The 27727-nt window shown below is 59.1% G+C and overlaps 2 protein-coding genes and 1 long non-coding RNA gene across 10 annotated transcripts in view; 2 read left to right on the top strand and 1 right to left on the bottom strand.

Moving 5' to 3' along the window:
- Positions 1–9165: 9165 nt before the first annotated feature.
- The window catches only part of Il12rb1 (interleukin 12 receptor subunit beta 1), a 22811-nt gene continuing 4249 nt past the window's right edge, over positions 9166–27727 (bottom strand). The window contains exons 2-17 of one of the 4 annotated variants that reach the window (XM_021251196.2): positions 18913–19457; positions 18390–18449; positions 17691–17811; positions 16800–16969; positions 14992–15125; positions 14492–14525; positions 14280–14408; positions 14112–14194; positions 13505–13760; positions 12858–13031; positions 12162–12299; positions 11778–11930; positions 11439–11573; positions 10953–11049; positions 10512–10593; positions 9166–10011 (exon numbers count right to left, since the gene is read on the bottom strand). In XM_021251196.2, coding sequence (XP_021106855.2) covers positions 9754–10011; positions 10512–10593; positions 10953–11049; positions 11439–11573; positions 11778–11930; positions 12162–12299; positions 12858–13031; positions 13505–13760; positions 14112–14194; positions 14280–14408; positions 14492–14525; positions 14992–15125; positions 16800–16969; positions 17691–17811; positions 18390–18449; positions 18913–18973 — 2085 coding nt within the window. In that variant the 5' untranslated portion in view covers positions 18974–19457 and the 3' untranslated portion in view covers positions 9166–9753. Of the gene's footprint in view, positions 10012–10511; positions 10594–10952; positions 11050–11438; positions 11574–11777; positions 11931–12161; positions 12300–12857; positions 13032–13504; positions 14195–14279; positions 14409–14491; positions 14526–14991; positions 15126–16799; positions 16970–17690; positions 17812–18389; positions 18450–18912; positions 19458–27727 lie in introns of all 4 variants that reach the window. The other 3 variants (XM_087201869.1, XM_087201870.1, XM_087201868.1) reach the window with 3 other exon arrangements.
- Positions 10424–11102, top strand: LOC110347296 (uncharacterized). The gene is made up of 3 exons (XR_002391822.2): positions 10424–10611; positions 10722–10817; positions 10920–11102. It is a non-coding gene; the product is annotated as an uncharacterized LOC110347296 (long non-coding RNA).
- The window catches only part of Mast3 (microtubule associated serine/threonine kinase 3), a 26385-nt gene continuing 22867 nt past the window's right edge, over positions 24210–27727 (top strand). For all 5 annotated transcript variants that reach the window (XM_021251193.2, XM_021251192.2, XM_087201838.1 and 2 more), the window contains exon 1: positions 24210–24281. In XM_021251193.2, the coding sequence (XP_021106852.1) occupies positions 24243–24281 (39 nt within the window). In that variant the 5' untranslated portion in view covers positions 24210–24242. The remainder of the gene's footprint in view (positions 24282–27727) is intronic.

Raw genomic sequence — 27727 nt, 5'->3', positions numbered from 1 at the left:
TATCGAGTGTGTTGTCACACCGGGCACGGTGACCTCGGCTCTGGACGCCGCTGTGTACAGCTCAGGATGCCAGGCGACCCCGGCTCTGGGGGACCATGGGCCACCCCCAGAGCCGAGGCCCCTGTTCTCCCCACGTGCCCGGCCGCCCCAGGCCTGGGGCCTTTGGCTGGCACACCCCCACCCCCGCTGCAGGCGTTGGCCTCCTCCTGTAAAATGGGCTGGGCGCCCAGCAGGTCACCCGATACCAATACCGATACCGATACCGTGTAGGCCACCTCGTTACTTTAAATTTCAGGTAAACAATGAACCCTTTTTTGCTTAAGAATAAGTCCATCCCACACAGCACTGCCCGCTGACACTTGGGACGGACTCACAGGAGCCAGAAAAATTTAAGCCAGGCACCATGGTGCATTTCCCAGCGTTCTGGGAGGCTGAGGCAGGAGAGTCCCAAGTTCAAGCCCAGCCTGGGCAGCTTAGTGAGACCCAGTCTCAAAATAAAAAATACTAGGACAGGGGATTTAACTCAGTGGTTCCGCCGCCTGCCTCAAAAGTAAAATGTCCTTAGTTCGATCCCCGGTACCCCAAAAAAACTTACAAAAGGGATGGGGAGGTGGCTCAGTGAAAAAGCCCTAGGTTCGATCCCAGTGCTTAGAAACAAAACCAAAAGCTCAGGACCTCAGAGGCTGCTGGTGGCTCCACTGACTGGGCAGGGAGAGGGCCCTGAGCAGATCTCAGATTGTGTGCCGGCTGCGCCCCAGGACCAGTGAGGAGCCGGAACTCAGTTGGGGCTGCCAGGGTCGCCGCCGTCCGGGGTGGCCCTGGGTCACCGAGCCGTCCCGGCTGCAGCCACATCTGAAACTTTCCATGACTCAAGACATCCCACCATGACCTTGGCCCCTGGAGCAGCTCCCCAGCCAGGCCAGCGCCACATGGGGCGATGGCACCCAGGACACCAGGCCTGGGGACCCTGCGTGGCCGGCAGACGAAGCTGCCACCGCAGGAGCGGCCAGGCAGGCAGGGCTGCTGTCCTCAGGAGGGGGCCTCGAACCCACGCCAGCTCAGGGCTGGGGGCTTGGACCGGGAAGGCCTTGCTGAGGCCTCAGGTGAGCCAGGGCTGCATCCCATGTCCGGTGCCCCAGCCGGGCCCGATGCTCTGACACCCAGGAAATGGTGGTGGAGGTGAGAACCCAGGAAACTGGGTTCGTGGACAACTTCTAAAACCCAGCGGTGGGCGTGTCACGGACTAGTGAGGGGCTGGGGCCACAGCCCTCCACGGCCTCAGGGGGGATGGGGCACCAGGGACCACAGCAGGAGCATGGGGGGACCCTGAGCCCACCCCAGCTCCAGGGGAAGAGTGGGGCTGGAGGCTGAGCCCACTCAGGGAGCCTCCAGAAAGCCCTGAGCTGGGCGTGGTGTGCACACCTGCCATCCCAGCATTCGGGAGGCTGAAGCAGGAGGACCAGAAATGTGCAGCCACACTATGTACCTGAGTGAGACCCTGATCTAAATAAAAAACAAAGAAGGGCCGAGGATGCAGCTCAATTGGGTCTAATCACCACAACCGGAAAAAAGAAAGGACAATCACATGGCCAGCGGGTGTATGAAAAACGCTCAACACCACTAATCAAGAGGAGAATGCAAATCCCAGCCAGAGCAGATCCCATTTCACCCCCATCAGTGACCTCTCCCTAAAAGAGGCATGAATGCTGGCCAGGATGCAGACAGAACCAGGACACTGTGCTGCTGGAGATGGGAATTGGCACAGCCACTGTGGAGAACACTACTTAGGGTCCTCAAAACTCCGTGCAAGCGTGCCTGTGATCCCAGCACTCTGGAGGCTAAGCCGGAGGATCAAAAGTTCAAGCCCAGGCCAGGGATTTAGCTCAGTGGTGCCACACCTGCCTCGAAAGCACAAGGTCCTGAGTTCGATCCCTGGTATCAAAAAAAAAAAGTTCAAAGCCTGTGCAACTCAGTGACTTAGCGAGACTCTCTCAAATTTAAAAAGGCTGAGGGAGGAGCTTGGTGTGAAGGCCTGGCTTCAATTCCCAGTATTAGAAAAATAATCAAAAATAAAACTACCATATGATCTCGAAAGCTCAGCAGTGGCTGCATCCAAAGGAAAGGAAGTCAGTGGGTTGGAGAAACACCCGCAACCCGTGCCCACTGTAGCCCTGCTCCCAACCGCCAGACCTGGGGCCCAGCTCAGTGCCCACCAATGAGTGAATGGAGGAAGGAGACGCACCTCTAATCCACTCTGTGAGATTTAGCATCAGAGGCAGAGGGAGACTAAGCACCTGGTGGGTGTACCAGGTACCCTGTTCGTGGAGGCAGTGGGTTGTAGGAAGCAGCCTACAAGTGGGAGCCTGACCCAGGGGTGATGAGGATGAATAATACAGAGGCACAGAAACAGCTTAAAGTCTGGGGGGCCACGTCTCTGACATAGAGCCCCAAATGACTGGCTTGCCTTGGCTTTGTTTAGTCGGCCATGGGTACACGCAATTAGGGTTCCACGGGACTCATCTGTCTCCCTACACAGCCCAAGCTGGCCTTGAACTCATGGCGATCCTCCTGCCTCAGCCTCCCCAGTGCTGGGATGACAGGTGTGCACCACCACACCTGGCAGGAGAGAGGATTTTGAGTGCCCTCCCCACAAAGAAATGATAAATGTTTGAGCTGAGAGAGAAGCTATAGATTGATTTGTTCACTATACAATGCATGCATACATCAAAGCACTGCACTGTACTCCATAAATATGTACAATGTATTTCTACATCTTCAAGAATCTCACCACCAGCCAGCCACTGGCTACTGCAAAAAAGCTAAGAAGCCACCTTCCCAGAGCAGGGAGCAACACTGGGGCCCACGCCGGCCCTGGCTCACAGGAGCCGGGCTGGGCGCCTCCCAGCATGTGGGGCATCCAGGGGCTCCTGGGGCCACTGAGGTGGGCACTCCCCTCAGGAGGGAACACGGAGCAGGGCAGCTCTGAGGGCCCAGCCAGATGTGCTGATCTCCGGGAGCCACTTAGAGGTCTTTGGTTCAGCTGCCGGGCTATCACTGCACCTGGGGGCAGTCATTTCCTGTCCCCAGAGCTGGAAACGAAGTGAGGCAGGAGGTAGAAGGAAAAGGCTGGGAAAGAAGGGCAGGTCTGCCTGCCCTGGGGCCCTGTCTGGGTTGGATCTGAGGCGGAATGTGGCCAAGGAAACAGCTAGGAGCCCCACCGTGCTTGGAGACCCCACCCTGGACCAGACCCACCATCCGTGCTAACCATTGGCCAGGCCCGGACACAATGGGAGAGGTCGCTGGGCAACTTAGCTCCTGCACACTGAGCCCCGAGCTTCCACCTGAGCCTCGAGCTTCCACCTGAGCCTCCACCCGGTGGTCTTCGGCAGACCTTGGCAGCCCCGCCCTAATTACCGTGGCATTGACTATGCAGATATGGCCACGCCCCCGCCCAGCGGGCCATATGAGCCATGACAGTTCCACGAGCAGAGGGGCCAGGCAGTCACAGGAGTGAAACCTCAGTCCACACCCTCAAACCCACCCCAAATTCTAGGCCTTGAAACAGCCAACACCAAGCCCCTCAGTGCCACGAGCTCGTCTCAGTGGCCCGCTCCCACCACGTGGAGTGGATTTTTTCTTGTCTTTCAAATAAATCATTGATCCTGCCACCACTGCTGGGTTTCCCATTCCATTCTTTGTGCAGGTCGTCAAGAACCTGGACAAGACCCCAATGCAGTAACAGAAACCAACTGAGCCTCTCACCCTATCCTGACCTAAATGTGGGTGGATATTTCCCCCAGTAGATGTAGAGCCTCTCGAAGGAAAACGAGAGAGAGAGAGAGAGAGAGAGAGAGAGAGAGAGCTATCAGGATGCTGGGTGTACCATGTTCATGGACCAGAAGGCTGCAGTTCATAAAGATGCTGATTCTCCTGTTTCAACACAATCCCACTCAAAGCACTGAGGGGTTTCCCCAAACTTGATGAGATGTCTCCACAGCTTACCTGGAAGAGCAGGCAGAAGCACATAGCTGGGACGTTTCTCCAGAACACAGTGGCACAACTGGTCCTACCAGAGACAAAGCCTGCTATTACACCAGGCAAGTGCAGCCCCAGGGAGCGGCATGTGGACCCATGCTTTGGGGTTAAACATCCACAGAGGGCCCTTGTGCAGGTCAGAAATTTTGCCCCTAGATGGAGACAGCTAGCTCAATAAGGGATAGGAGAGGGGGTCCACGTTAAAGCAATGACATTGATTCCCTAACTCACACCATATACAACCCCAAGTCCATATTGGTTTTGATACAGATATACAATTAAATAAAGCTTTAAGGTCTTGGTAGAAAATATAAGCAAAGTTGAGGGAAGAAGACTTCTCAAACAAGACCCAACAGGCACTGACTATGCAGAAAGATTGGTTAATTTGCTGACATCAAGGGTAGGCACCTTGAGCTGGGATCGGTGGTGCATGCTTTTTTGTTTTTCTTTTTCTTTTTTTTGGTACCAGGGATCGAACTTGGGTCCTTGCGTTTTCGAGGCAAGCGACGGAACCACTGAGCTAAATCCCCAGCCCCAAGGTGTAGAGTTTTTTTTTTTTTTTGGTACCAGGGATCGAACTTGGGTCTTTGTGCAAGGTGCATGCTTTTAATTCCAGCTACTCACCCAGGAGGCTGAGGCAGGAGGATTGAAAGTTTGAGGCTAGCCTGGGCACTTTAGCAAAACTCTGTCTCAAAATAATGAAACGAAAGAGGCTAGGGGTGTGGCAGTGGAATACTTGCACAGCATGCATGAGGCTCTTGGTTCAACCCCTAGCACTGCTTAATTAATTAATTAATTAAAGGCGGGGCCTGGGGAATGTAGGGCAGGTGCACTCTTGGTCCAATTCCCAGTGTTGGAAAAAAACCAAAATGAAAAGATAAGTTGCAAACTAGGGAGTCCCCAACTTACAATGGTTCAGCGTACAGCATTGGGATGTTTTGGCCTTATAGTGGTGCAGAGCCATGAGCATTCCAGAGCCAACATGAGACATGATGCTGTCTCACATTGCTAGGCCACGGCAGTGAGTGCAGCTCCCAGGCAGGCGATGGACTGCATGAGGCAGATCACAATGTGCTCTTCTGCTGATCTGGGTTGTGTGGAAGGTCAGGCAGAGTCCATGCATTTTTTATTTACTATTCATTTACCAGGGTATAACTGCACTGTATGTCAGAGCATCTGAACTGAACTGAGGCGGGAGTAGTATCAAACATACAAAGAGAGCTCCTACAATGCACGGAGAGCACAGGGAGCTCAGAGGGCCATGGGAGGAGTAGGTGTGGGTGGCAAAGGGATGCTCAGGGTCGGCTGGGGATTCGATGCAAATTCAAGCACCAATGAGCTGCAAAATCCAGCGACACCAAGTTTCCCAACATGGTGACTTACTGGAAGTTTACAGAAAGCTGGGGGCATGTGGCAGGCCCTGACACTGGGAGAAAGCCACCAGGGTTTGTGGGCCCACCAGAGTCCCCAGTCTACACCCCCTGAAAGCCCTCAGGGGAGAGGCAGCTCTTCCTGCCCACAGCCTGTGTGCGTCAGAGATGGGGGTGGGCAAGATGGGGTGCTATTGTTTGGGGATGGGATTGGAGGGCCTGTCCTTTCTGTCCTCACAAATAGCCACAACCTGGGCGGCTTCAATAACAGAAATGTCTGATACTGGGTTGTTCAGCAGATGGACTCCTGCAGCAGGGGCAGGATGATTAAATGAGTTAACACTTGGTGCCTGGTAACCACTCAAAACACACTCACTGAGTGAATAATAAAAAGCAGCGATCCAGGCTCAGTGTACTGCCTGGCAGCCCCAAGCTGCCCCGCCTGGTCTGATGTGGGGGTGCCAGGCAGGCGACTCCACCCTCCTGAGCCTGTCTCCCCATTCATGGGCTGATGAGAAGCACCTAATGCTGACAGTTCTTCAGGTGCTGAACATCCCCTGTCCCTTCCTGGTCCCCAGACCTGGAGCCCATGAGGGCGGGGATTGGATTCAGATGAGTGCAGCTGTGTCCCCAAGCCCCGAGCAGAGCCTGGCCCAGGAGGCTCTGGGTCAGGATTCTGACTGGGCACACTGAGGAGCCCAAGGGTGTGCAGGAGCTGGGGAGCGACCCGGTGCCGGTGCCGCCTGACACAGGCTGCTGGAGGAGGCAGGAGCCAGAGGGAAGGGAGCTGGGAGACAGCAGGTGTCCAGGGAGGGCCGCCCAGGCTGGGCCTGCGGCAGGAAGAGGGGAGCTTCCAGCCCCCGTGCTGGGACTTGGGCCATGGGAAGCATCAAGCGTCAGGTGCCTGCCTGCCCCCTCCCGGGAAAGGAAGCGAGCCTCTGAGGCTGGCAGTCGGGCTCGGGGCACCCAGGAGGGACCCTGGGAAGCGCTAGGTGGACAAGCGCTGAGTCACCGCCCTGAGGCCAGCCCAGCTCTGTCCTCAGCTCTGATTTTATCTCTGTCATTTCCCCTCTGTCAGAGCGGTTCAGTTCGGTTTGGTTCCACCACTTCCGGGGGAGAAGCCTGACTCAGCCTCACATAGATCCATTCTCTCCGCCCACCAAGCCTGCTTTCCCGATGGGGAAACTGAGGCTCGGAGAGACGAAGCCTTGCCCAGCTCAGAGGGCAGCAGGTGCCGGGTTCAGACTCGGGCCAGGTGGCAAGGCCTGGGGTGGGGACCAGGGTCAGACCCTGCCCCTCCTGGGTGGTCACTGAGTCCCAGCTTGCGGCCAGGGTTCGGAGATCGGCGAGGGGCTCAGGGTGCGGGCCAGGCTCAGACACCCGGCCCCAGGGCCAGGACGCAGAGGGTCCTCGAAACAAGGGCAGAGGGGACCAGGGCTGAGGGCCCCCGGCGGCTCTGCCCCACATCCGCACCCTGGCGGGGTTGCAGTGTCTCTAGAGCAAACAGGCCGGGGCTGGGCTCAGGGGTCAGAGGTCAGAGGTCAGAGGCCTGGTGCCCCCAACACTCTTGTGACTGTCACTACTACAAGCATGACGGGGCCGGCCCTGTCACCTCTCCACCCCCCAGGAGGGCCATGCAGCCGCCGGTAAACGGAGGCTGGGAGAAGCCCGGGCTGGGCATGGAGGAGGGGGAGGCCTGGACTAGCGCCCAGCTGGGAGACGTTTGTTGACTGAAGGAGCGACCCCTTCTGCCATCCCTGATGGGAAGCAAGCATCCGGGCTCCTGGGAGAGAATCCCCCTCCTCTGCCACGGGCGTCCCTCCCGCCGTCACTCCCGCCGTCCGTGTTTCGGTTTCGGCGGGAAGGTCAGCCTGGAGCGGGGACGGGAGCCAGGGGCGGCTCCAGGCCGGGCGAGGAGGACAAAGACCACGCTGCCATCTCCACCCCTGCGCGCGGGGACCTGGCCGGTCCGGGGCTCTGCACCCCGGTGCCTCTGTTTCCCCTCCTGAAGGAGCCCTGCGTTCCGGCGGTGGGGAGCGGCGCTTGGGCAGCAGAAGGCGCGGTGGGTTCCTGCCAAGGTTCCGCGTGGCCGTGGGAGGCCTCGGAGGGGACAGAGCTGGTGCGGGCACCCCGTGGGGGAGGGGACAGAGGCAGAAGGAGCCTGCAGCCTGCACCCTGGGCGGCGGAGGCAGAAGCATCGCCAGCTCCAGATGCGGGCCCTGATGACGAGGCCTGGGCAGACACCTCCTAACCCTCAGGGGGGCTGCGGTGCCACTCGGGGACGCCCTGGCTCGGGTCCCAGCACCACAAACTGAAACAAAACCCTGTGGAAAGCGACAGCATCAGCAAGGCCTTGGGAGCTGGACGCACTCAGTGGCTGGCAGGGAGTCCACAGGCAGCTGCCGGGAAACAGCCCACAAGTCCTCCTCAGGTCGCACCCAGGATGACCCAGGTCCCTGCAGCTGTGCTCCAAGGTACCGACCAAGAGAGCTGAAGACAGGAGATGTTTCCACCAAAACCCGGCAGCAGCCAGAGGTGGAAACAGCCAGGGGCCCATCAGTGGTGAGCAGATACAGGGTGGTCTGTCTGTCTACTGGTGGAATACTACTCAGCTGGGAACAGGGAGAGACACTGATATATGCCACAATCTGGATGGACCTTGGAACTATGGTGCTGAGTAACAGCAGCCAGACACCCAAGGCCACACCACGTGTGATCCCACTGACACCAGATGCCCAGCACAGGCAGATCCAGAGACAGAAAGCAGACTGGTGACTGCCAGGGGCTGGGGAGGGGTGGGAAGGGACGGCTCACGGGAAGGGGCTCCTTTAAATTACTGAAGCCACTGAATTTTGTACTTTAAAGGGCAAATTGTATGGTGTGTGGATTCTGTGTATCTTAACAACAGCAGGGTTGGCCATGGTGAACACCTGGGATCCCAGCACTCAGGAGGCTGAGGCAGGAGGATCACACTTAGTTCGAGGCCAGCCTGAGCTACTTAGTGGGACTCCTTAGTGAGACAAAAAAAAACCAAAAACAAAACCAAACCTGAGTTCAATCCCCGGTACCCCCCCCCAAAAAAATCACAAATTCTGTTTCTGACCAAGAGCCTAAGTCTGGAGGCACAGACATGAGGCAGGGGCTGCTGTGTCTCCCGGTCGCCTCCTGAAGCCTTCCCCCATCCTTGCTGCACAAACCCAGAGCCTCTGGGCAGGTGAGGCTGGATGTGCCTGGGCGGTAAACTGAGGCAGCCCAGTTCCCATCCCAGAGCTCCTGGGAAGGGCTGAGGAACCTGCGCTGAGAGGCCCCTCAAGTACTGTTCACACAGCAGTTGCTCAATAAACATTGGGCCCGCTGAGGTGCGGCTCAGTGTAAGCCTTGCCTGGCCCCTGCAAGGCCCTGGATTCCGTCCCAGCACCTCAAAGAACCACTACAAATAAATAAATAATCACCAGACCGCGGCTCTGGTGACCAGGTCGACCCAACCCACACAGGATTGCTGCAGACCTGCCTGTGTTAGGGCTGGGTTAGCAGAGCCTGAGAGAGCTCGTTGGTTATTTTCTGGCAGCAGAGTGGGAGTGAGGGGTGGAAAGATTGGGGTTTAGGCTTGGCTGGATCCAGGTGACTAACTCTCTGGCTGTTTCCGGGGGATCCGGGCAGGGTTCCTGCCGGGAGTGAGCCTCCCATGAGCACCCAGCCTCCCCAGGAAGCAGGACGACTGTGTCCCCAGGCTTTCCAATCAAAGTTCCTTTGCGATCTGTTTCCCCATGTAGACCAGTTTTATTTTTTTCTTTTGGTACCGGGGATGGAACTCAGGACCTTGCGCTTGCCAGGCAGGCTCGGCGCCCCTGAGCTACGTCCCCAACCCTGTCTCCCCATCTAGATGTTTCCCTTGGGGAAACTGATGCTTCCGAGGAGCGGGTGCTGGGCTCCTCCGGGCCCCGCGCTCTCTTCGCCTAAACCCCAGCCCCTCTTGCCACAAACGGCAGCGGTGGCAGCGGTCCCGGTTTGTAACTCTGCTGGGCTCTGAAACCGGAAAAGCGCGTTTTGTGAACCAGGGCGGCGGAGAGGGCGGGAGGCGGAGACGCGAGGCGCGGGCGCCCCCTGGTGGCCGCGAAGGGGACAGCCGTCGCGCGTGCCCCGCAGGGAGCCGGGGCCCGGGCAGGGGCGCTTGGGAGCAGCGCATTCGGGGCTGTGTATCAGGTCTCCCACGCAGCGGCAGTCACAGGGTCAGACTGAGGCGGGCTTGGGGGACCCCCTGGCCGGCCCGGCCCCCTCGCGGGACGTGGGGCAACGCGGGCTGCACAGCGGCGGGCGCCCACTAACCAGCCGGGGGTCGCATCGTCTTCTAGGACGCGGGCGCCCCGTCCCCGAGCCCCCAGGCCCACCACGGGTCTCCGGGCGCGGGGCGCCTCCAGCCAAGGTCCCCCAGGAGCAGCGGGGCCCTGGGGGCGCGGGCGGCCCCGGCGGGCTCCAGCACCGCCAGCTGGGAGTCCCGGGGCGGCTCTGGCCTCGCCGCCTCGCCTTCGACCCCGCACATCTCCACCACCAGCGTCTCTGGCGGGGACGCCTCCTCCGCGAAGTCCACCGGGGTGCTCCACAGGCACTGCGGGCAGGGAGGCGGGGCCAAGGCTGGGGGTGGGGCCAGGATGGAGGGGGCTGGGTCTCTGCCGCCTCCACCCAACCCGAGGCGGGTCTCCCTCAGAGAGCATCGGCCTGCCCCCCAGGACAGCACCCTATTTCCCTTCGGAAAGACCCTTCCTTTTATAACTGGGGCAGTTGGTCACGCCCCCAATGGGCACATGATCCAAGCTCAGCCAATCAGCATTATAGCCCCTGGTTTCCGCTTTTGGGGGGGGGTCATACATAAGCATGTGACCTCAGCTAGACCAATCAGTGATGGTCTTGAGACTGTTGCTAGTCCGTGGAGGAAAGCCTGTTTCCCCTGGGGAAAGCCCGAGGCTGCCCTACCCAAAGCTGGGTGGCTGAGGCAGGATGGCTGCGAGTTGGAGGCCAGCCTGAGCTACATAGCAAGGCCCTGTCTCAAAAAACAAAACAAAACAACAAAAAAGAACCAAGAGCTGATATTTGAAAGGGAGAGTTTACCTGCTTCCCTTGGCTGCTCGGGAACACCACGGCAGTGCTGGCACAGGGTGTGGGTAGGGGCGGCCACAGGTGCCGCGCAGCCCTGGAAAGAAAAGGCCAGGTCAGCGAAGCGCTCTGCCGGCCTCCTCTTCCTGCTTCATTGCTCTGGCGTAGATTTTTTTTCCTGGCCATAAGGGTTTTTTCTGTTTTGTTTTTGTTTTTTTGAGACAGGGTCTCGCTACGTAGCCCAGCCTGGCCTTGGACTCTCAGCGATCCTCCTGCCTCAGCCTCCTGAGCGTTGGGACTCATGGCCATCAGGTCATGCAGGTATGAGGACGTGGGTTTGCAGGTTCAGATCTCGCATCTCCCCCCTCTGCTCGGCAAATCACTTGTTCCCCACCTCAGTTTCTTCCTCTGGGAAACACACAGGGCGTGTCCTGGACATGGAGGGCCGTATATTACCTGCTCAGGCCGAGGTACCCCAGGGCGCCCAGCAGGAGGATGGTCACAAAGCTGCCCAAGGACGCGGACAGGACAGGTACGTGGGACACCTGAGGGGCTGGGGTGCGAGAGTCCGGGTAAGTGGAGCGCTGGGAGGCTGGGACATCGGTGGGGAGTACAAACCCTGCTCTGTCCTCCTCCTCCCCAGAAGCCCCTGGGCTGGGGAAGCAGAGCCCGACGGAGGCCCCCAAACTCTGATGTCAGTTGGTCCATTGTTGTTGATCAGGAGCAGGCAGGGAAGGCTTTCTGGAGGAAGGAGCTTTTGAGCTGGGTTTTGAAGGATGAATAGGAGCTTGGCAACCAGAAAACAAATTGTCCAAGTAGCTGGGCATGGTGCCTCAATCTTTTCCAAGTAGCCAGGGGAGGTGGGAGCAGATCTAGCTGGTACCTTCTCCTAAGGGCAGTAGGGAGCCCCGGGAGGAAAGAAGCCCAGGGCAGGGAGCTCACCAAGGCTGAAGCGCTGGGGCGGACTCCAGGTGCCCTGCAGCCACGCCGTGTCCGCGCGCACCTGCACCGTGTACGTGGTGCCAGGTCGCAGGCCCTGGAGGGTGACTTGGGTCTCGCTGGGTGCCACGAGCCACTCTGTGAGGGGTGATTTGTGTTTTCAGTACTGGGGATTGAACTCAGAGACACAGAGTCTCGGTAAGTTGCTCAGGCCAGGCTGGAATTTGTAGCCCTTCTGCCTCAGCCTCCCAAGTGCTGAGACTACAAGCGTGCACCACCGCGCCCGGCCCAATTCCCTGATCTGAAGCATGGGGAGACAGAGGCCAGGCAGGGGCAGCGAACCTGCCTCGTGGCCGCCGTCCCCCACACAACGCACAGCATAGGTTGCCAGGACACCGGGGCAGCCATGCATTGGGGATGGAGCCCAGGCCACGGCCGCAGAGTCCTTGCTGTGGTTTCGCACCGACACATGTGGCGGGGTCCCGGCCACCGACGCTGCAATGGCACAAAGTCCTCGTCACCGCCCCGCGCTGCGAAGCCTCCCACGTGCCCCCCTGCACGGACCCCGAGCCTGTTGGCTATCCCGACTCTTGGCCTCAGTTTCCCCATCTTTACAGCGGGTGACGCCCACTCATGGGGTCTTTCGTGTCCACTGTGAGCCGATGTCCGTGTGTCCAGCTTCCACCCAGGGCCTGGTACCCTTTCCCAGCACTTAGGGCCACTCACCGTTGCCCCAGAAGTAGTAGGTGGACAGCGCGGTGGACCATGCCGTGGCCTTCTCTGGGCGCACAGAGGTGAAGATGGTGACGTGGTAACACTGGTCCTGCCCCATCACCCCCAGAGCTGGGCTCCAGCTATGAGTCACTGAGAGGACAGACAAGGGCTCACCCACCAACTAGACTGAGTTCTGACCTCTAGGCTTTGTGGTATCCTGACCATCTGCTAGAAATACCTAGAAAACTCCTACTCATACTTCAAAGCCCGTGCACCAATGCCCCTTCCTAGAGGGTCACTTTCCTATGCACTTCCTAGAGGTGTCCTCATCTGCTCCTTGGGGACAGGGCTGTCTGTATCCAGCTGTGTTCTCTCAGGCTGGAGGCTCCACCAGGTCCAGGCTGAAGCTGTGACTTTGGGTCTTGGGCTAGGGCCAGTGCAGAAGCTAAGAAGAGGGCAGCAGCTATGTGGGCCACACAAGCGCCCCCTGCCCCAGGCCTCATTACAGAGTTCCCAGCACCTTGCTGAACGCCACCTCCCCTGGCGGGCTGAGTCCTTGCAAACACAGGGATGTGCGAGTCGTCGCCTGAGGTGCCCCACTGCCCTGGGCGTGGTCTGGGATGAGGTGACAGCTCCATGGGCCCCGCACACCCACCTGGCCGTCCCCGGAGCCCCGAGACGCACGACAGGGCAGAGGCTGCTCCTCACCTACTGTACCTGATCCCGCTGGGCCCGGGTCCTGCGATGACAGCACCATGCAGTTGGGGGCCGCGTCTGGGCCAAACGGCTGCCACTCCACGCAGTGGGTCACACCCGGGGCCTGCGCCACCCAGCGCACCGTGAAGCCACTGGCCCCTGTGCTGACATTCAGGGCCCCGGGGTCTGGGGGACACAGGAGTCACGTGGGGCGGCCTTGGCCTCTCCTCCATCGCCCCCCGCCCAACCTGGCCCGGGGCCCATAGCTCCTCCACCGCAGAGCCCCCGTGGCGCCACCTGGCAAGGCCAGGCCACCCACGCTGGCTGTGCCCCCAGAAGCCAGGCATGGTGGCACATGCCTGTCATCCCAGAACTCGGGAGGCTGGGGCAGGATGGCCACGAGTTCGAGACCAGCCTGGGCTACATAGCGAGACCCTGTTAGGGAGGGAGGATTGTAACATTTTGTGTCCTTTTTTGAGACAAGGTCTTTCCAGAGTCCAGGCTGGACTCAAACTTCAGATCCTCTCGCCTCAGCCTCCTGAGTGTCAGGCTGTCCCCAGCTCACCCATGGACTTCTGTCACTGAGCCTCGACACCCCTCTATTTGTTTGCCGCCTCTCGGTGTGGCCTGACCGAGCCAAGGCCCCCTCCCACGGGCACCTGTGTGGGCAGCAGGCACGGCGGGGACGGCAGGGACGAGCCACGTCTGGTTGGGGCCCCAGCCCAGGCGGGTCCTCGAGAGGACGGCCACGTCGTAGGCGCCGCCCGAGAGGAAGATCTTGCGCTTCTCCAGGCGCAGGGTCCGCGTGGGCTTGGCCTGGCAGGGGCAGGACCGCATGCGCAGCCTCAGGAAGTAGGTGACCTGGGCCCCGGACTCGGTCCCGCGACAGCCGTCCGGGAGCTGGGGCTGCGGGGGCTGCGGGGGACAGGAGGCGTAGGGACGCGCGCTGCCTCGGCCCCGTCCTCTCCTTCCGGCCTCTGGCTTCATCTAACCCCCACAGTCCATTCCCCAGGGGAGCGCCCGGGCCCCAGCACTCTGGGAGGCTGAGGCAGGAAGGCCACAAGTTCGAGCCCAGCCTGGACAACTTAGCGAGACCCTGTCTCGAAATGAAAAATAAAAAGGCCTTGGGGGCCACTCCGTACAGGCCTGAGGGAGCGGGCGGCCGGTGCCCACAGCGCCCTCTTCTGCTCACGCCCGCTCCGTGGCTCCCCGTTACCCACGTGGCCAGACACGCACCCCCGCCGCCAGGCCCCAGGCCGCCCGCACCTGCCCTTGCACGCGCAGCCGACGCCGCCCGTCCCGGCCCAGCTCCGCCACCTCCAGAGTCGCCTCGGGCTGCGGGAGGCTCCCTGCGGGGCAGACGGGGATGAGGGGACCCGGCCGGCCGCGGTGACCCCGGCGGCGCCCGAGACCTCGCCCCCCGCCCCCGCTCACCGGGCGGGGCGCACTCGGGGTCGCTCCAGGCGCTCCAGAGGCCTCTGGGGGCCCCAGACCCCGGCCGCCGCCGCCACCGGAACTGGAACTCCTGGGCCGCGTCCGCCTCCAGGGGGCACCGGCAGGACCCTGCGGAAGGCGGGCGTCGGCACCTGCGCTCGGCCACGCCACTGCGCAAAGGCAAAGCCGGCGGCCCCCGGGCGCGGCCTCACCTGAGCCGGGCTCGTCCTGCGGGCCGCAGTCGCCCTGCAAAGAGACCTTCGGTGACGCGGCCGCGGCTTCTTCCCTTCCCCCTCTCCTGGGGCCGCGCTGCGTCCCGGCCCCGTCCGTCTCTACTTAGGGTCCTCCCTAGGTCACTAGGCCGGGCTGGGCTGGCACCTCTCAGGCCCCGCACCACCAGCCCCGGCCTGGTCTCCGGCTGTACCTTCTGGGGAAACTGAGGCTGGGGTGCGGCGCCTGGGCAAGGCGGGGCTGAGGCTGCGGCTGCAGCAAGGGGTGTGACCCTGGCCCAGGGGGGTCGGGACGGGAGACGGCAGGGTCAGCGGGAGCGCAAGGCTGAGGACCCGCTGCTGCCTTGGGTATCGGGGAGCCACAGAGGGTTCAAGACCAGGAAAGGTCCCAGTCGGAGCCGCGTGCCCCAGAGACCTGGGGGCCCGCACGTGGGGTGCAGCTGAGGAGATGGGTGCCCCTTTGACCCAGGAAACAAACTCACCAACTCCCACGAACCGCCGGGCTTGCGGCGGCGGAACTGCAGCTGGACGCTGTTCTTGGGGGTCTCCCACTCCATCCTCAGCTGCCCGCGGGACACGGACGTCCTGGCCGCTCTTGGCGGGGGGTCGTATCGCACTGGAAGCAGAGGGGACACTGGGAGGGGCAGCTGGGAATTCTGCCCAGTCCCTTCTGGCCCAGGGGAGCCACTTGTGTCCCCAAACGAGAGTCAGGGCGCCGTGGCAGGTCCCAGCTGAGCCTAGAACTCTGTGATTCAGTCAAGAGAAGCCAGGGGTACACCTGTGACCTCAGCCACTTGGGAGACTGTAGCAGGAGGGTCCCATTTTTCAAGTCCAGCCCAGGCAATTTAGCAAGACCTCATCTCAAAATTTAAAAAAAAGAAAGAAGGGCCAGGGAGTTAGCTCAGTGGTTCCGCCACTTGCCTTGCAAGCACAAGGATCTGAGTTCGATCCCTGGTGCCAAAAAAAAAGAAAGAAAGAAAAGGGCTGGGGATGTAGGTCAGTGTGAAGGCCCTGGGTTCAATCCCTAGTACTGAGTGAAAAAAATAAAAAGGGTCGAGGAAGAGGATTTGTACACAGGCTCCTGGAGGTGCAAATGCCTTTACAATATTAATTCCCATGGCCAGAGAGCTGTCCCAAGACAGGGACTCCTATAAACTGCTGGCCAGCAGGTAATTGAGTATTTTTTGGAAATCTAAGCCAGACCCATTGCAAGGAGCTTGACTGAGAGACAAACGCGCTGGCTGCATCTTGATCACCCCGTACCTGACCTCCTCCTCCATATTGTACAAAGTGTATGACCCGGTGCACTGATATGCACAGTGACAGCAAAATGACTACTCTAGGAAGCTATGAAACACACCCACCCCCTCTTGTAGTTACCTGAACAGATCTACTCTCATCAGATCTCTAGATCCTCTTATACTACACCCCTGCAAGTTTGTATGCTTGGCCTTCATCTCCGTTTCCTCCCCAACCCTGCCCCTGGTAACCACCTGGCTGTTTTGTTGCTATGTACTCAAACATTTTCTTCTCCTTCGCGGTGCTGGGGATGGAACCTGGGGCCTCATGCATGCTAGACAGGCGCTCTGCCGCTGAGCCCCAGCCCCAGCCCTTTTTATGCATTTTATTTTGAGACAGGGTCTCACCACATTTCCGGAGCTGGGATTGCGGGTATACACCACGGTGCTCAGCTTTGGGTGACACATCAATATTTTGCTGGCCATGGATTTTGGGGGGAGGCTTCAATTTAAATTGTTTGAAACAAATATTGTATTATGGACTGGAAGTGCAGCTGGGGGGTGAGCATTTGCCAGGTGCATGCGAGGCCCTGGCTCTTATCCCCAGCTCCCCTGAAGAAAAACACATAGATCTATTGCAGTGGAACCCGGACGTGGTGGTGCAGGCCTGTGACCCCAGCACTTGGGATGCTGATGCAGGAGGATGGCCACAAGTTCAAGGCCAGCCTGGGCTACATAGGGAGAACCTGTCTCAAAAGACCAAAAATAAATACATAAAGCAATTGTGTTCCAGTACAATATTGTTCCTATCGACTCACTTTTTGGTGCCCAAAGTGGGGCTTCCCCGGCTGGGCTGCAACCTCCAGGGCTTTGCCCACATCCCCGCCCCCACCCGCACCCCACAGCCCCAGGCCAGGAGCTGCAGACCTGCTGAGTCAGCACGGACGCCCAGCAGGGCCCAGCAGCTCTGCGGCCAGGAGCAGGGGAAGCCACCGCGCGGGAAGGGGTGAGGCTGGGGCGTGGGAGGCCGCGGGGCGGGGCGAGGCGCTGACCCCATTCGTGCAGCCGTAGGGTGACCGCAGGCGACTTCTCCGTCCGGTTGGCGGCCTGGGACTCCACCCAGAGCGTGACGTTGCTGAGCACAGGCACCCCGTCCTGGTCGGAGAACTGCAGCCGGGTGGCCGGGCCCGCGGGGAAGTAGCAGCAGGACCTGTTGCCAAAGCTGTGGGAACGAGTGGTGCTGCTGAGCCCGGCAGGGACCAGGGTTCCCTCCCGCCCCCCTTTCCTCTCCCTGATCTGGTCTTGCTTTCTGTGGTACCAGGGACTGAATCCAGGGCCATCACACTGAGCTGCATCTTCATCCTTTTCTGCTTATTTATTTTTTAGGTCTTGCTAAATAGCTGAGTTTAAATACGTGATGCTCCTGCCTCAGCCTTCTGAATCATTGGACTTATAGGAGTGGGGCCCTTTCTAACTCTCTCTAAATCCAATCTCCCCAGCCTTGAGTTTTTTGGAAATCAGTCTAGGATTCAGGAGTTTGAGAGACCCCAGAATCTCTCAGCATGGGCTGGTGCACAGGGAAAGAAGAAATGGGTGGGTGCATGGATGGTGCATGGATGGTGCATGGATGGTGCATGGATGGTGCATGGATGGTGCATGGATGGTGCATGGATGGGTGCATGGATGGTGCATGGATGGTGCATGGATGGTGGATGGGTGGGTGGAGGGGTGAGGGTGTGGGTGAGGGAAAGACCAGACAGACCCTCATGGCCACCCATGCACACTGACTCCCACAAGCCCCACCTCCTTCCCTAGATGAGACTGGAAGTTGGGGAGGGCACTGTCCCCGCTGAGGTTACTCCTGTGCAAGTGGGCACAGAGCGGGAGGGGGCAGGAGCCAGGGCTCAGGGACGGGCGGGTGGGGAACCGGGCAGCACACTCACCAGCACCACAGGAAGTGGCTGACCGCCACCTGGGGGCCGTCGTAGCTCCAGGAGCACTCGTAGTGACCTGCGTTGTTGAACACTCGGTAGCAGCTCAAGTCCTGGGGGCCCGAGGTGGAGCCTGCAAGGGATTCCTTAGGGTTTGGGGGCCCTCAGAGTAGGGGCGGGGCCTCCCCACACTGAACCCCAAGACCCTTGAGTCACCTCGGTCTGAGCCTGTTGTGGTCCTGGCCCCCACTCGGGCATCACCTGTTGCACAACTGCCCCCTCCCCAGCACAGGCCCCAGGCGCTCCGGATGGAGCCCAGGGCCTCAGCCATCCTAGGCAAGTGCTCCCCATGGAGTTGCCCCCAGATCTTGACACCCCAGTTTCCCCTTCAGTGGCAGCACCTTGGCCACCAGCCAACCCAACACTGTCCCCTCCGCCCTCCCCAGGCTCTGTTTCCCACAGCTGTCACCCGATGCAGGCTACACTCATCCATCTGAGGCCGAGGCGCTGGGGGACAGGTGGGCCCACAGCAGATCGCCTTGTCTGCAGCTCTGCCTGCACATAGTAGGCACTCAGCTATAAAAACAGATGGGCCTCACTATGCTGGGCAGAGTAGCCTCAAACTTCCTAGCCCCAGCGATACTCCTGCCTCAGCCTCCCTGAACATGATGAGCCCAGCACAGACACCTTCCTCCATCCCACACTTCAAACCTGGGTTTGTATCCGGATAAGACGGGTCCTGAAAACAGCACCCACCAGACCTGCAGGCACCTGCAGAGGCAACCGAGAGACAGTGACATCCCTGGTCATGCACGGAGGGAACAGGGTCTTGGCATGGGGGTCTGCAAACCAGTCCTCACCTGCCTGTCCACTGCTTTCCCATGCATCATCTACCAACTGTCGACCCATCCATCCCTCCACCCATCCATCCGCCCACTCATCCATCCACCCATCCATCCATCCACCCACCCACCCATCCATCTCTTCATCCACTCCTCCTTCCATCCATCTGTGCTCTGTGACATCATGCTCTGGGGGAATCCTGGGCCACCAGCAGGACAGAGAAGTCCCCTAAGGCCACCCTGCAACTCCCGGAGAGGGGTGAGCACCCTCCCTGGCCCCCCGTCTTTCTCCACCTCCAGGGCCCCCAGCCCCCTTAGACTGAGGCACGCAGAGGGGACCCAGGCCTCCAGCCCGGTCCACAGCCTTCCCACACCACAGCCTGGGGACTCACCGCCCTGCCAGGACAGCAAGAAGAGCAGGAGGAGGCACAGCCAGGCCACCTGCCTCCCCATCAGGTCCACGCGCAGCCTTGGCCCCAGCTGCCCTGTGCCCTCCCCGGAACATGTTGAAGCCGAGCAAGAAAAAAGACCAAGAAAAAAGTGTCACACCCCCTCCCTCTGAGGGAGTCAAAGCGAAAGAGGAACCCAGGAAGGCAGCTCGCCCACAAAGCCACCGCGGGGCAACGCCAAGGGGCTGAGACTGAGCCCAAGGTCCCACTGTGTGGGAGACGCCCTGTGGCCTGGGCCAGGTTCGGCATGGGACTCGGGGGCTGAGCCGGAGCCAGGGTCCCAATCCACATGTAGGCCAGAGGTCGCCCTGCTGCCTGGAGGGCGGCTCCAGGTTTCTCCTCGGCCTCCAGCCTTGTGGTTTCTGACTGTCCTCGCTGCCCGCCAGGCTCCAGGGCGTCCCAGAATGTCCACGCTGCCACGTGGACCAGTGTCAGAGGTGCAGCGTGGAATGGCAGTGGCCAGACACATGGCCACACAGTGTGTGATCCTGTGGAAGAGAAATGTCCAGGACACAGATAGGGTGTGCGGCGTGCGCCTGTCATCCCAGCACTCTGGGAGGCTGAGGCAGGAGGGTGACAAGTTTGAGCCCAGCCTGGGCAGCTTAGCAAGACCTCATCTCAAAATAAAAATGGAAACAGGGCGCCAGGGACCTAGCTCAGTGCAAAGGCCCTGAGTCCCATCTCTAGTAACTCAAAATTAACAATTAAATTTTTTTTCAATTAAATTATTTTCTAATGGTGAATTTTCAGATGTGTGTTTCCCATAAAGGAAAAAATGTTCACGGAGTCCCAGGGCACTGAGGAGAGGAGGGAGGCTCTTTCCTGGGGAAACTGAGTCTCAGGCAGGCGGATGCAGGCTTGGGAGGCCCCTCCTGAGCTGAGCCTGGATGCAGGGGCAGCTGCACTGGCCAGGGCCAGGCTCCCCAAGGGCCATGAGGTCAGTGCCTGCAGGACAAAGGGACAGTGTCCTGCTCCTGGCACGGTGGGTGCGGGGACCCTGTGACACTGTAGGAGCAGCCTGGAGGGCCAGGGAGGGGCAGGCTGCAAGAGATGAGTGGGGACAAAGGGAGATGGGGAGGCAGGGATGGAGGAAGCAGAGGCAGATGGAAGAAGCTGGCCGTGGTGGCACACGTCGGTCATCCCAGCTACTTAGGAAGACCCCATTACAAAGTTGAAAGGAAGATGGAAGGAAGGGTTGGAGCTCATGCCAAACCCATGCCCCTGCTTTATCCTGTGGAGACCCTGCCGCATTCCTGGAGACACTGTCACCAGCCCCATTTCACAGATGGGGAAACTGAGTCCAGAGGTGCCTGCCAGGCCACCTGAGGCTCCAGCCAGAGGCCAGGAGATGGGTTTCAACAGCCCCGGAGGACCCGAGCTCTTCCTGGTGCTCCCTCCACACCCACAAAGGTGAAAGGGCCGGGGATGTAGCTCAGTGGTTCCGTTCCGCCGCCTGCCTCACAAATGCAAGGTCCCGAGTTCAATCCCTGGTACCCCCCCCCCAAAAAAGATGAGATTTCCGGGGCCTCAGTTTCCCCTGCTGCAGGATGGGCTGCGGGGGCATGAGGGCTCCGTGCCCAGTGACTGTGGCCTGCCCATCAGCCAGGGTGATGCTCACAGCTGCAGGTGCCCCCACCGTGGCCTCTGTCCTTCCCACCGCTCCATCCGGTACCCCGAAGTCAGAGTGGGCCCTGGGTAAGGAGGACCACAGCCTTGGGGGTCTGGAGGGACTGGGGAGGAGGCTGGAGGGCTCCCTGAGGGCTCCCTGGAGGAGGTCCCCAGCTCAGTTACTGAGAGGGGGAGAGGGCGTGCAGGGGCCCAAGCTCCAGGTTGCAGGGCCCGCCCTGCTCCAGGGCACTAGGGACCCATGGCAGGTGTGATCCAAATTCCCGACCTTATGGAGGTCCCAGCCTGAGGTTCGTGACACCCTGCTCCCTACTCAGGGGCTCCTTCTTGGCCCTGGTTAGTTGAAATAAACTCCCAGATCTGCCTCACTTTCAGATGCCCTGAAGGCTGGGGGCAGGGGCAAGAAGGAAGGAGCACGTCACAGGGGCCCGGAAACGGAAACCGCGCTGCAGGAGGAACCACAAAGCATCTCCGCCCCCTCGGCCTGGGCCTTCTCGGGGAGAGTGACCTTGAGCTAAGCCCACAGAAGGCCGAGCTTCCCTCCCTACGGCCAAAGGGCCATCTACAGCAGGTTTTGCAGGATAAATAGGAATTGGCAAGGAGAAGATCGCTTCGTTCATTTAATAAACACACTTAAAGGCATCATTTATCAAGATTTTCCTTAATCAGGGCTTTCGAACAGCTGGATCATTTGAGGGTTTTTAAAGAATACACAGAAGGTTATCAAGTAAAAATTCCTTCATTGACCACACTCCCTGAGCCCCTCATGGAGACAGGAAGGAGAGTGTGTTTGTTTTTCTGGTACCGGGGATCGAACTCAGATCCTTGCACTTGCACAGCAGGTGAAACCACTGAGCTAAATCCCCGACTCTAAGGAAGGAGAGTTTGGATGGTAAGTTCCCAGCCTACAATACTACTGAGAGGTGCGTGCCTTTAAGAGGCGGGGCCTAGCGGAAAGGAGGTCATTGGCGTGTGGCCTTGGGGACCTGGTAGCTGGGTCTATCCTCTTCTGGCTTTGAGTCCTGGCCTCCAGTGGAACAGGACGCCCCTCCCCACCAGGATGGACCAGAGTAGCTGGCCGGGCAGCCCTGGGCTGACACCTCCGAAACCCTGGGCCCCAATGAGTCTTTCCTCTTTTCAAGCTGCTTATCTCTGGTATTTTGTCACAGTGAGGGAATGCTAACAGACGGACATGTAGTTCACCAAAAAAAATGAATTTGTTCATTCAGTCAGTGCCCTCTGAAAGCCAAAGAGAATCCAAAGCAGAATCTGAAGGACACAGGTCTTCACCAAAGAAAATTGTCAGTCAGTCAATCAACAAACACTCCCTGCTGCCCTCGGTGGTATTAGGGAGGGACTGCTGGGCAGGTTTCCTCTAGGTGCAACAGGGGCATTTGAGACCTCGCTGGTGGCGGTCCCTCCAGCAGCCCACCAGCCTCAGGTTCCGGGAATCCCCTTTTCCTTAAATTGTTGGCCAAAGTCCCAATGTAAGGTTCTAATTGTCTGAGAGCCAGGATCACATGTCCAGCATGAGCCAATCACAAGGGACTGACATAGATAAAAGATGCGGTATCCCACACCCATCCTAATGTGGATTAGATGCGAACTTCCTGGCAGAACTGGCCAGTGAGAGTTGGTCATGGTGAGATTCGGGCTTCCCGTCACTTGAAGGAATCAAGCTAGAACCAGAAGTTCACTTATGGCAGTGTTGCTATGTGAAACGCAGGCCAGCCAGTGAAGCTAGGAATTCAACACATCATTTTCTACCACAACTATGCCCCAAGTATGGCAGGAAACATGCTTACACTGAAAAATTATTCATTGTTTGCTGAAATGCAGGTTTAACTGGGTGGCTGCTTTAGAAAACAATCTGGCAGCTTGTCACAAATTTAAAACATAGAGGTAACATATGGCCCAGGAAATCCACTCCCAGGTACATCCCCAAGAGAGCTGAAAACTCATTCCACAGGAAACCTTGTACTCCTCGAAAGAGAGCAGCTCTCTTCAGAGGAGCCGAGCGAATGAAGAAACTCAAATGACCATCCATACAACATGCTCCATCCACACTCCAGAATATTACTTGGCCATGAACAGGAAAGAAGCTCCAATATTTGCTACCATATGGATGAATCTTAAAAAGATGGGCTGAAGTGAAAGAAGCTAGACACAAAAGGCCCCACGGGCTGGGTGCAGGGCATAGGGAGTGACCTCTGGTGAGAACAGGATTTCTTTTGGGAAGAAAGAATTTTGGTGAATTTTCATTCTCTTAAAACAACTGGGGATGGGGGCTGGGGATTTAGCTCAGTGGTTCTGCCGTCTGCCTTGAAAGCGCAAGGTCTGGAGTTTGATCCCCGTTACAAAAAAAAAAAACAACTGGGGCTGTGCATGGTGGCACACACCTGTAATCCCAGCACTCTGGAGGCTGAGGCAGGAGGATCTCAATGAGTTCAAGGCCAGCCTGGACTGTGTACCAAGATCCTGTCTCAAAAACAAGACAAAACAGGGACGGGGATGTAGCTCAGTGGTGCTGTCACCTGCCTCGTAAGCACAAGGCTCTGAGTTCAATCTCTGGTACCAAAAAAAGGTCAATGTTTTATCCATCATAAATATCTCCATTATTTTCTTTCCAGTACCCTGTACTGGGAATAAACCCATAATCTTTTCACTGAGCTACATCTCCAGCCCTTTTAATTTTTTTTATTCTGAGACAAGGTCTCACTAAGTCACTAAGCTGCCCAGGCTAGGCTCCGAGTTGAGATCCTCCTGCCTCAGCCTGCCAGGGTGCTGGGATTACAGGTGTGCACACTTTGTCTGGCTAACGCCAGGGACTGGGGATGTCCTTTTGTTCGAAGGCCTTGTGTTTAATTCCAGTACTACACACACAAAAGTTATACTAAAATATTATTTCTCACAAGCTTTAACATCGCATGGCTTCTCCTACAGGAGAAACCCAGAGTGTAAACAAGGAGCCCAGCAAGGCTGACGACAGGAAGCAGGAAGAAGGGTCTTCTCAGAGGGGAGAGGATGAGACCGGGAGGGAGCAGACGAAAAGGGGGTAAGGATACGCTCTGTGCTTGCACCAGCTCTGCACAAGGGATGTGAACGTTATGTGCTGCAGACTCGGACTAGTGAGGAAAATGATCTAACAATATTATTCCTCGCAATTGCTGTTTGCCTGGAGGCCGGCGCCTCTGCACTCAGGCTGTGTGCTCCGGCACCCTGACGAACCCCTCTGACCCTCAGTTTCCCAATCTGCAGAGTGGGGATCAGTAATGCTCTCTAACCTCTAGGAAGATTCACTGCAAAAATGCTCACTTCTACTGGGCCTGGTGGCGCGTGCCTGTGATCACAGCATGAGGGAGGCTGAGGCAGGAGGATTGCCATAAATTCAAGGGCAGCGTGGACTATGTGGCGAGACACTGTGTCAAAAACAACAACAAAATATGTTTACTTAAGTGCTTTGCGGGTGGACAGGGCCTGGAGGGGCGGGGCCAGCTCGGCCACCCCCTGGGCGGGGCCTTCCCACTGGGCAGGCTGGCGGGGGCGGGGCAATGGCGTCAGATGACCGGATTGGCCAATGGCGCGAGGCGGTGGGGCCCGGCAGGCCGGGGCGGGGCCGGGGGCGGGGCCGGCGCGGACAGCGGGCCATGGACGAGCCGAGCCTCCTGCGGCGCCGCGGGCTCCAGGTGAGGCCCCGCGGGGGCGGGCCGTGTGGGTGCGGCGGGGTGGACGCTGCCCGGGCCTGGGCGGGCCCCCGCGGGGCGGGGGAAACTGAGGCAGGGGCGGGGCGTGCTCAGGTCGCGCCCTCTGCACGATGCCTCTCGGAGTGCTGTGCCCGCCAGGAGAAGGGGGCTGTCCCCAGGTGACACACGGGGAAACTAAGGCTGCAGGCGAGGGCCCGGGGGCCGGGGCGGTGCGCTCGGGTCCCCCCAGCCGCGCTGTCTGAACGGGATCGGCAGCGGCCTGCGCCCAGCGCCCACCATACGTTCGGGCTGCAGGAGCCGTTCCGGGCTTCGAGCAGTAAGGGGGCAGCGTGGACCCTGCCTGCGCCACTGCACCGGCCCGGTCCCCTCCGCGCGGACCCGGAGGCTGGGGCTGCCCCGCGTCCACTTACGAGACAAGGAAACTGAGGCTTGGGGCTGGGAAAGCCGCCGGCCAGAGTCCCCTTGGCGCCTTTCCGTGGCTTCCCCCGCCTCTAGCTTCCTCTGCGGCCTGGGGGTGGCCAGGGGACCCTGCTCTCAGCTTCCCAGCCTCCGCCTGGCCAGGGTCTGTGTCGGGGAGGCTGCCCTTGGGGGAGGACATGGCTGCTGGGGCAGCGGAGACCTAAGTCGGAAGCACCCCGCGGTCGGTGACCCTCTCCGAGCCTCAGTTTCTCCATCAGTTCTGCTCAGGGTTAGGCCTAACTCTAAGCCACCAGGTCAGCAGGTCGGGGCCCTGGCTCTCCTCCTGCCCGACCCACATTCACTGCACGCCCACGGGGTGCCCAGCTGGTGTCCGCACGCCCCTCCTGCTGGGAGGTGGTCGCAGGCAAAACCTTGGCCTTGCTGGGCCTGGGGGCACCGTGTGTAAGGGGGTTTGAGGACATGGAAAGGCTGAGGGAAGCTGGGCCTGGAGGAGAGGCAGCGGGCGGGTGAGGGTCGAGTCTGAGGCTGGGGAGTGTCTGACCCGGCTGCAGAACTGTGAACTTGGGGGGCCGTGTAGGGCGTGGCAGGGCCGCAGGTCGGATCCCCCTCCCAGGGCACGGAGAGCCGGGATGCGGAAGGCAGGCGACCAGCCCAGAGGCTGCCGGGTGGGAGGGGGTCGGAGGGGGTGGGGCACTGGTGAGCAGGGGGTGGCCTTGCCTGGAGCCCCAGTTAGATGCAAACCCCGCCCTCGGCCTCTTAAAATAGAGAAGCCGCCTCCGGGTAGCAGAGTGGGGGCGCTGCTGACGTCAGGAGGTGGGACCTGTTCCATGGGGGGTGGGGCGGACATTCCCAGATGACAGGTCCTACATGACCAAAGGAGAAACTAAGGCTCAGCGATGGAAAACCGGTGTCCGGGCCTCACCGAATAGGCCACTGGATTCGAATCCAGGGAGGTCCGGCTCCCCCTCCAGACCCACCCAGCACTGGCTGCATCCAGGGAGTTAGAGGGAGGATAAGGGCTGCTGGGCAGGGATTCTGGAGCAGGCAGCATGTGCAAAGGCCCAGAGGCACAGACCCTGCTATTTACAGGGCGAGCAAACAGAAAGTGCTTCCTGGTGTGAGGCTAGACAGGGTGGCTGGCTGGTGGCAGTGAAGAGGTTAGATCTTTCCCTAGGGAAATGGGGAGCCATGGAAGGTGCTAGACTAGACTAGGGGAGGACACACTCATACTTGCAGGTCAAAAAGACTCCTGTGCAGCAGTAGGGGGCAAAAATGGGGGAAGATTAAGATAATTATAAAATAATAGCGAAGTGGTACTAAGTGGCACTTCCCATTAACAGACCAAGCACTGTGGGTATGTAGTTCTCCGCCTGGCCAGAGTGGTTGATACTATTATTAGTTGCTTTTTTCAGAGGGGGCAAACTGAGACTCAGAGAGGAAACATAACAACTGGGAACCCAGAGAGCAGGAACACTAAGCGATCTGGCGGCTGAGGCTGCACTTCGGTCAAGGCCTCGGGTTTGGTCTGCAGTCCCAACCTGGCTCCCTTCACTGGAACCCCACCCCACCCCCGTTAAGGGAGGGCGTCCCAGCCAACTGGGTGGCAGCTGCTCATGAGAGCCAATCCGATTTCCTGGGGGAAAAAAAGTTTCCTAGAGGTCAACCACTGGTGGATGTCAAAGAATGAATTCCTGTCCCGAGTCAGATCCCTGGTACCAAAGAATGAATTCCTGAAAGCTTGAGGACTCAAACGGGTTGGTGATTGGCCAATCAGACAATGGCATGGGATCCTGTCCAATGAGACTGTGGCTGAGCAACCCCTGTGATTGGCTGCCTGCAGGAGAGGTCTCAGCCCTGACCCAAAACCCACCAGTTTGCTTTGGCCATGGGTCAGTGGTGTTGGGAGTTGTCCTGCCTAGCTGTGGTTGAACTACACTGTCCTGTGTAACATTTCCAAGCACCAGTTAACATGGGATCTTCTGGGGCCGGGTGTGGTGGCGCACACCTGTGATCCCAGCACTCAGGAGGCAGAGGCAGGAGGATCAAAGCAAGTTCCAGACCAGCCTGGACTACATAGTGAGACCCTGTCCCAAAACAAAACAAAAACCCATGAGATATTCTTATTATTTGCATCATCTTCCACTTGAACCTTTGTTTTACATGCAACAGAATTTCAAAACACCAGCTCCCCAAACAGGAAATCTCCAGACAGAGAAAGTGGCCAACAGTGAGGAGCTTGTGTCCCTTGCTGCTGGGAAGGACCCCAGAGGGCCCACTCTTCAAAGCCACTCTGCTTCACCATGCCCCAGGTCTACTTTGCCTCCTCTGGCCGTAGTCTGTGCAGATTCCCACCCGACCCCAGCTGGCCCAATCCTTTCCCCACGCCACGTGCTGCCAGCCGTGTGTCCCAGCCAAGCAGAGCAGCTCAGTGGGGTCCGGTGGGCACCGCTCCCCAGTGAGCAGCTGGCCAGGAGGGGCCGCTCCAGGCAGAGCAAGTGCCCCAGCTCCCAGCTGAGGAGGGAGCATGGTCATTGGGAGTCCTGGCCCGAGTGCAGAGGCCTCTCCTCCAGCCTGCCCCGCAGTGTCCTGCCAATTCCCCCACCATGTCCTGTAACCAGCCTTTTCCCGAAAGACACAGAGGTGGAGGCAGGCAGTCACTGGCTGGGTGGGGTTGCACGAAGGATGGCGGAGTGGGAAACCATGACTGTCAGACCCTGTGAGGCATGGTTGGGGTCAGGGTAGAGGGCGGCTGGCGTGCCTGGGTTCAAATCCTTCCATTACAAGCCAGGTAGTGGGTTGAGCTGGTACAAGATCCCACAGTGATTTAGGGCACAGAAAGGAGATTCTAAGGCCTTGACAGTGGTAATGGTTCCTGGACCCAGGACTGCTTGTCCTGAGTTGTAGTGAGCACCCTGTCCCCAGACGTATTCAAGCAGACGGGGAGACCTCATCTCCCATCCTGAGAGGCCCAGTTTTCTGACCACGGGGTGGCTGGAATTAGGCCTGAG

The sequence above is a fragment of the Heterocephalus glaber genome, unplaced genomic scaffold (assembly GCF_053883595.1).
Source record: "Heterocephalus glaber isolate CG9 unplaced genomic scaffold, H.glaber_assembly_v1.0 deba00001761, whole genome shotgun sequence".
Lineage (NCBI taxonomy): Eukaryota > Metazoa > Chordata > Mammalia > Rodentia > Bathyergidae > Heterocephalus > Heterocephalus glaber.
The sequence above is the reverse complement of the archived record's forward strand: the minus strand, read 5'-3'. Positions and strand labels throughout refer to the sequence as shown.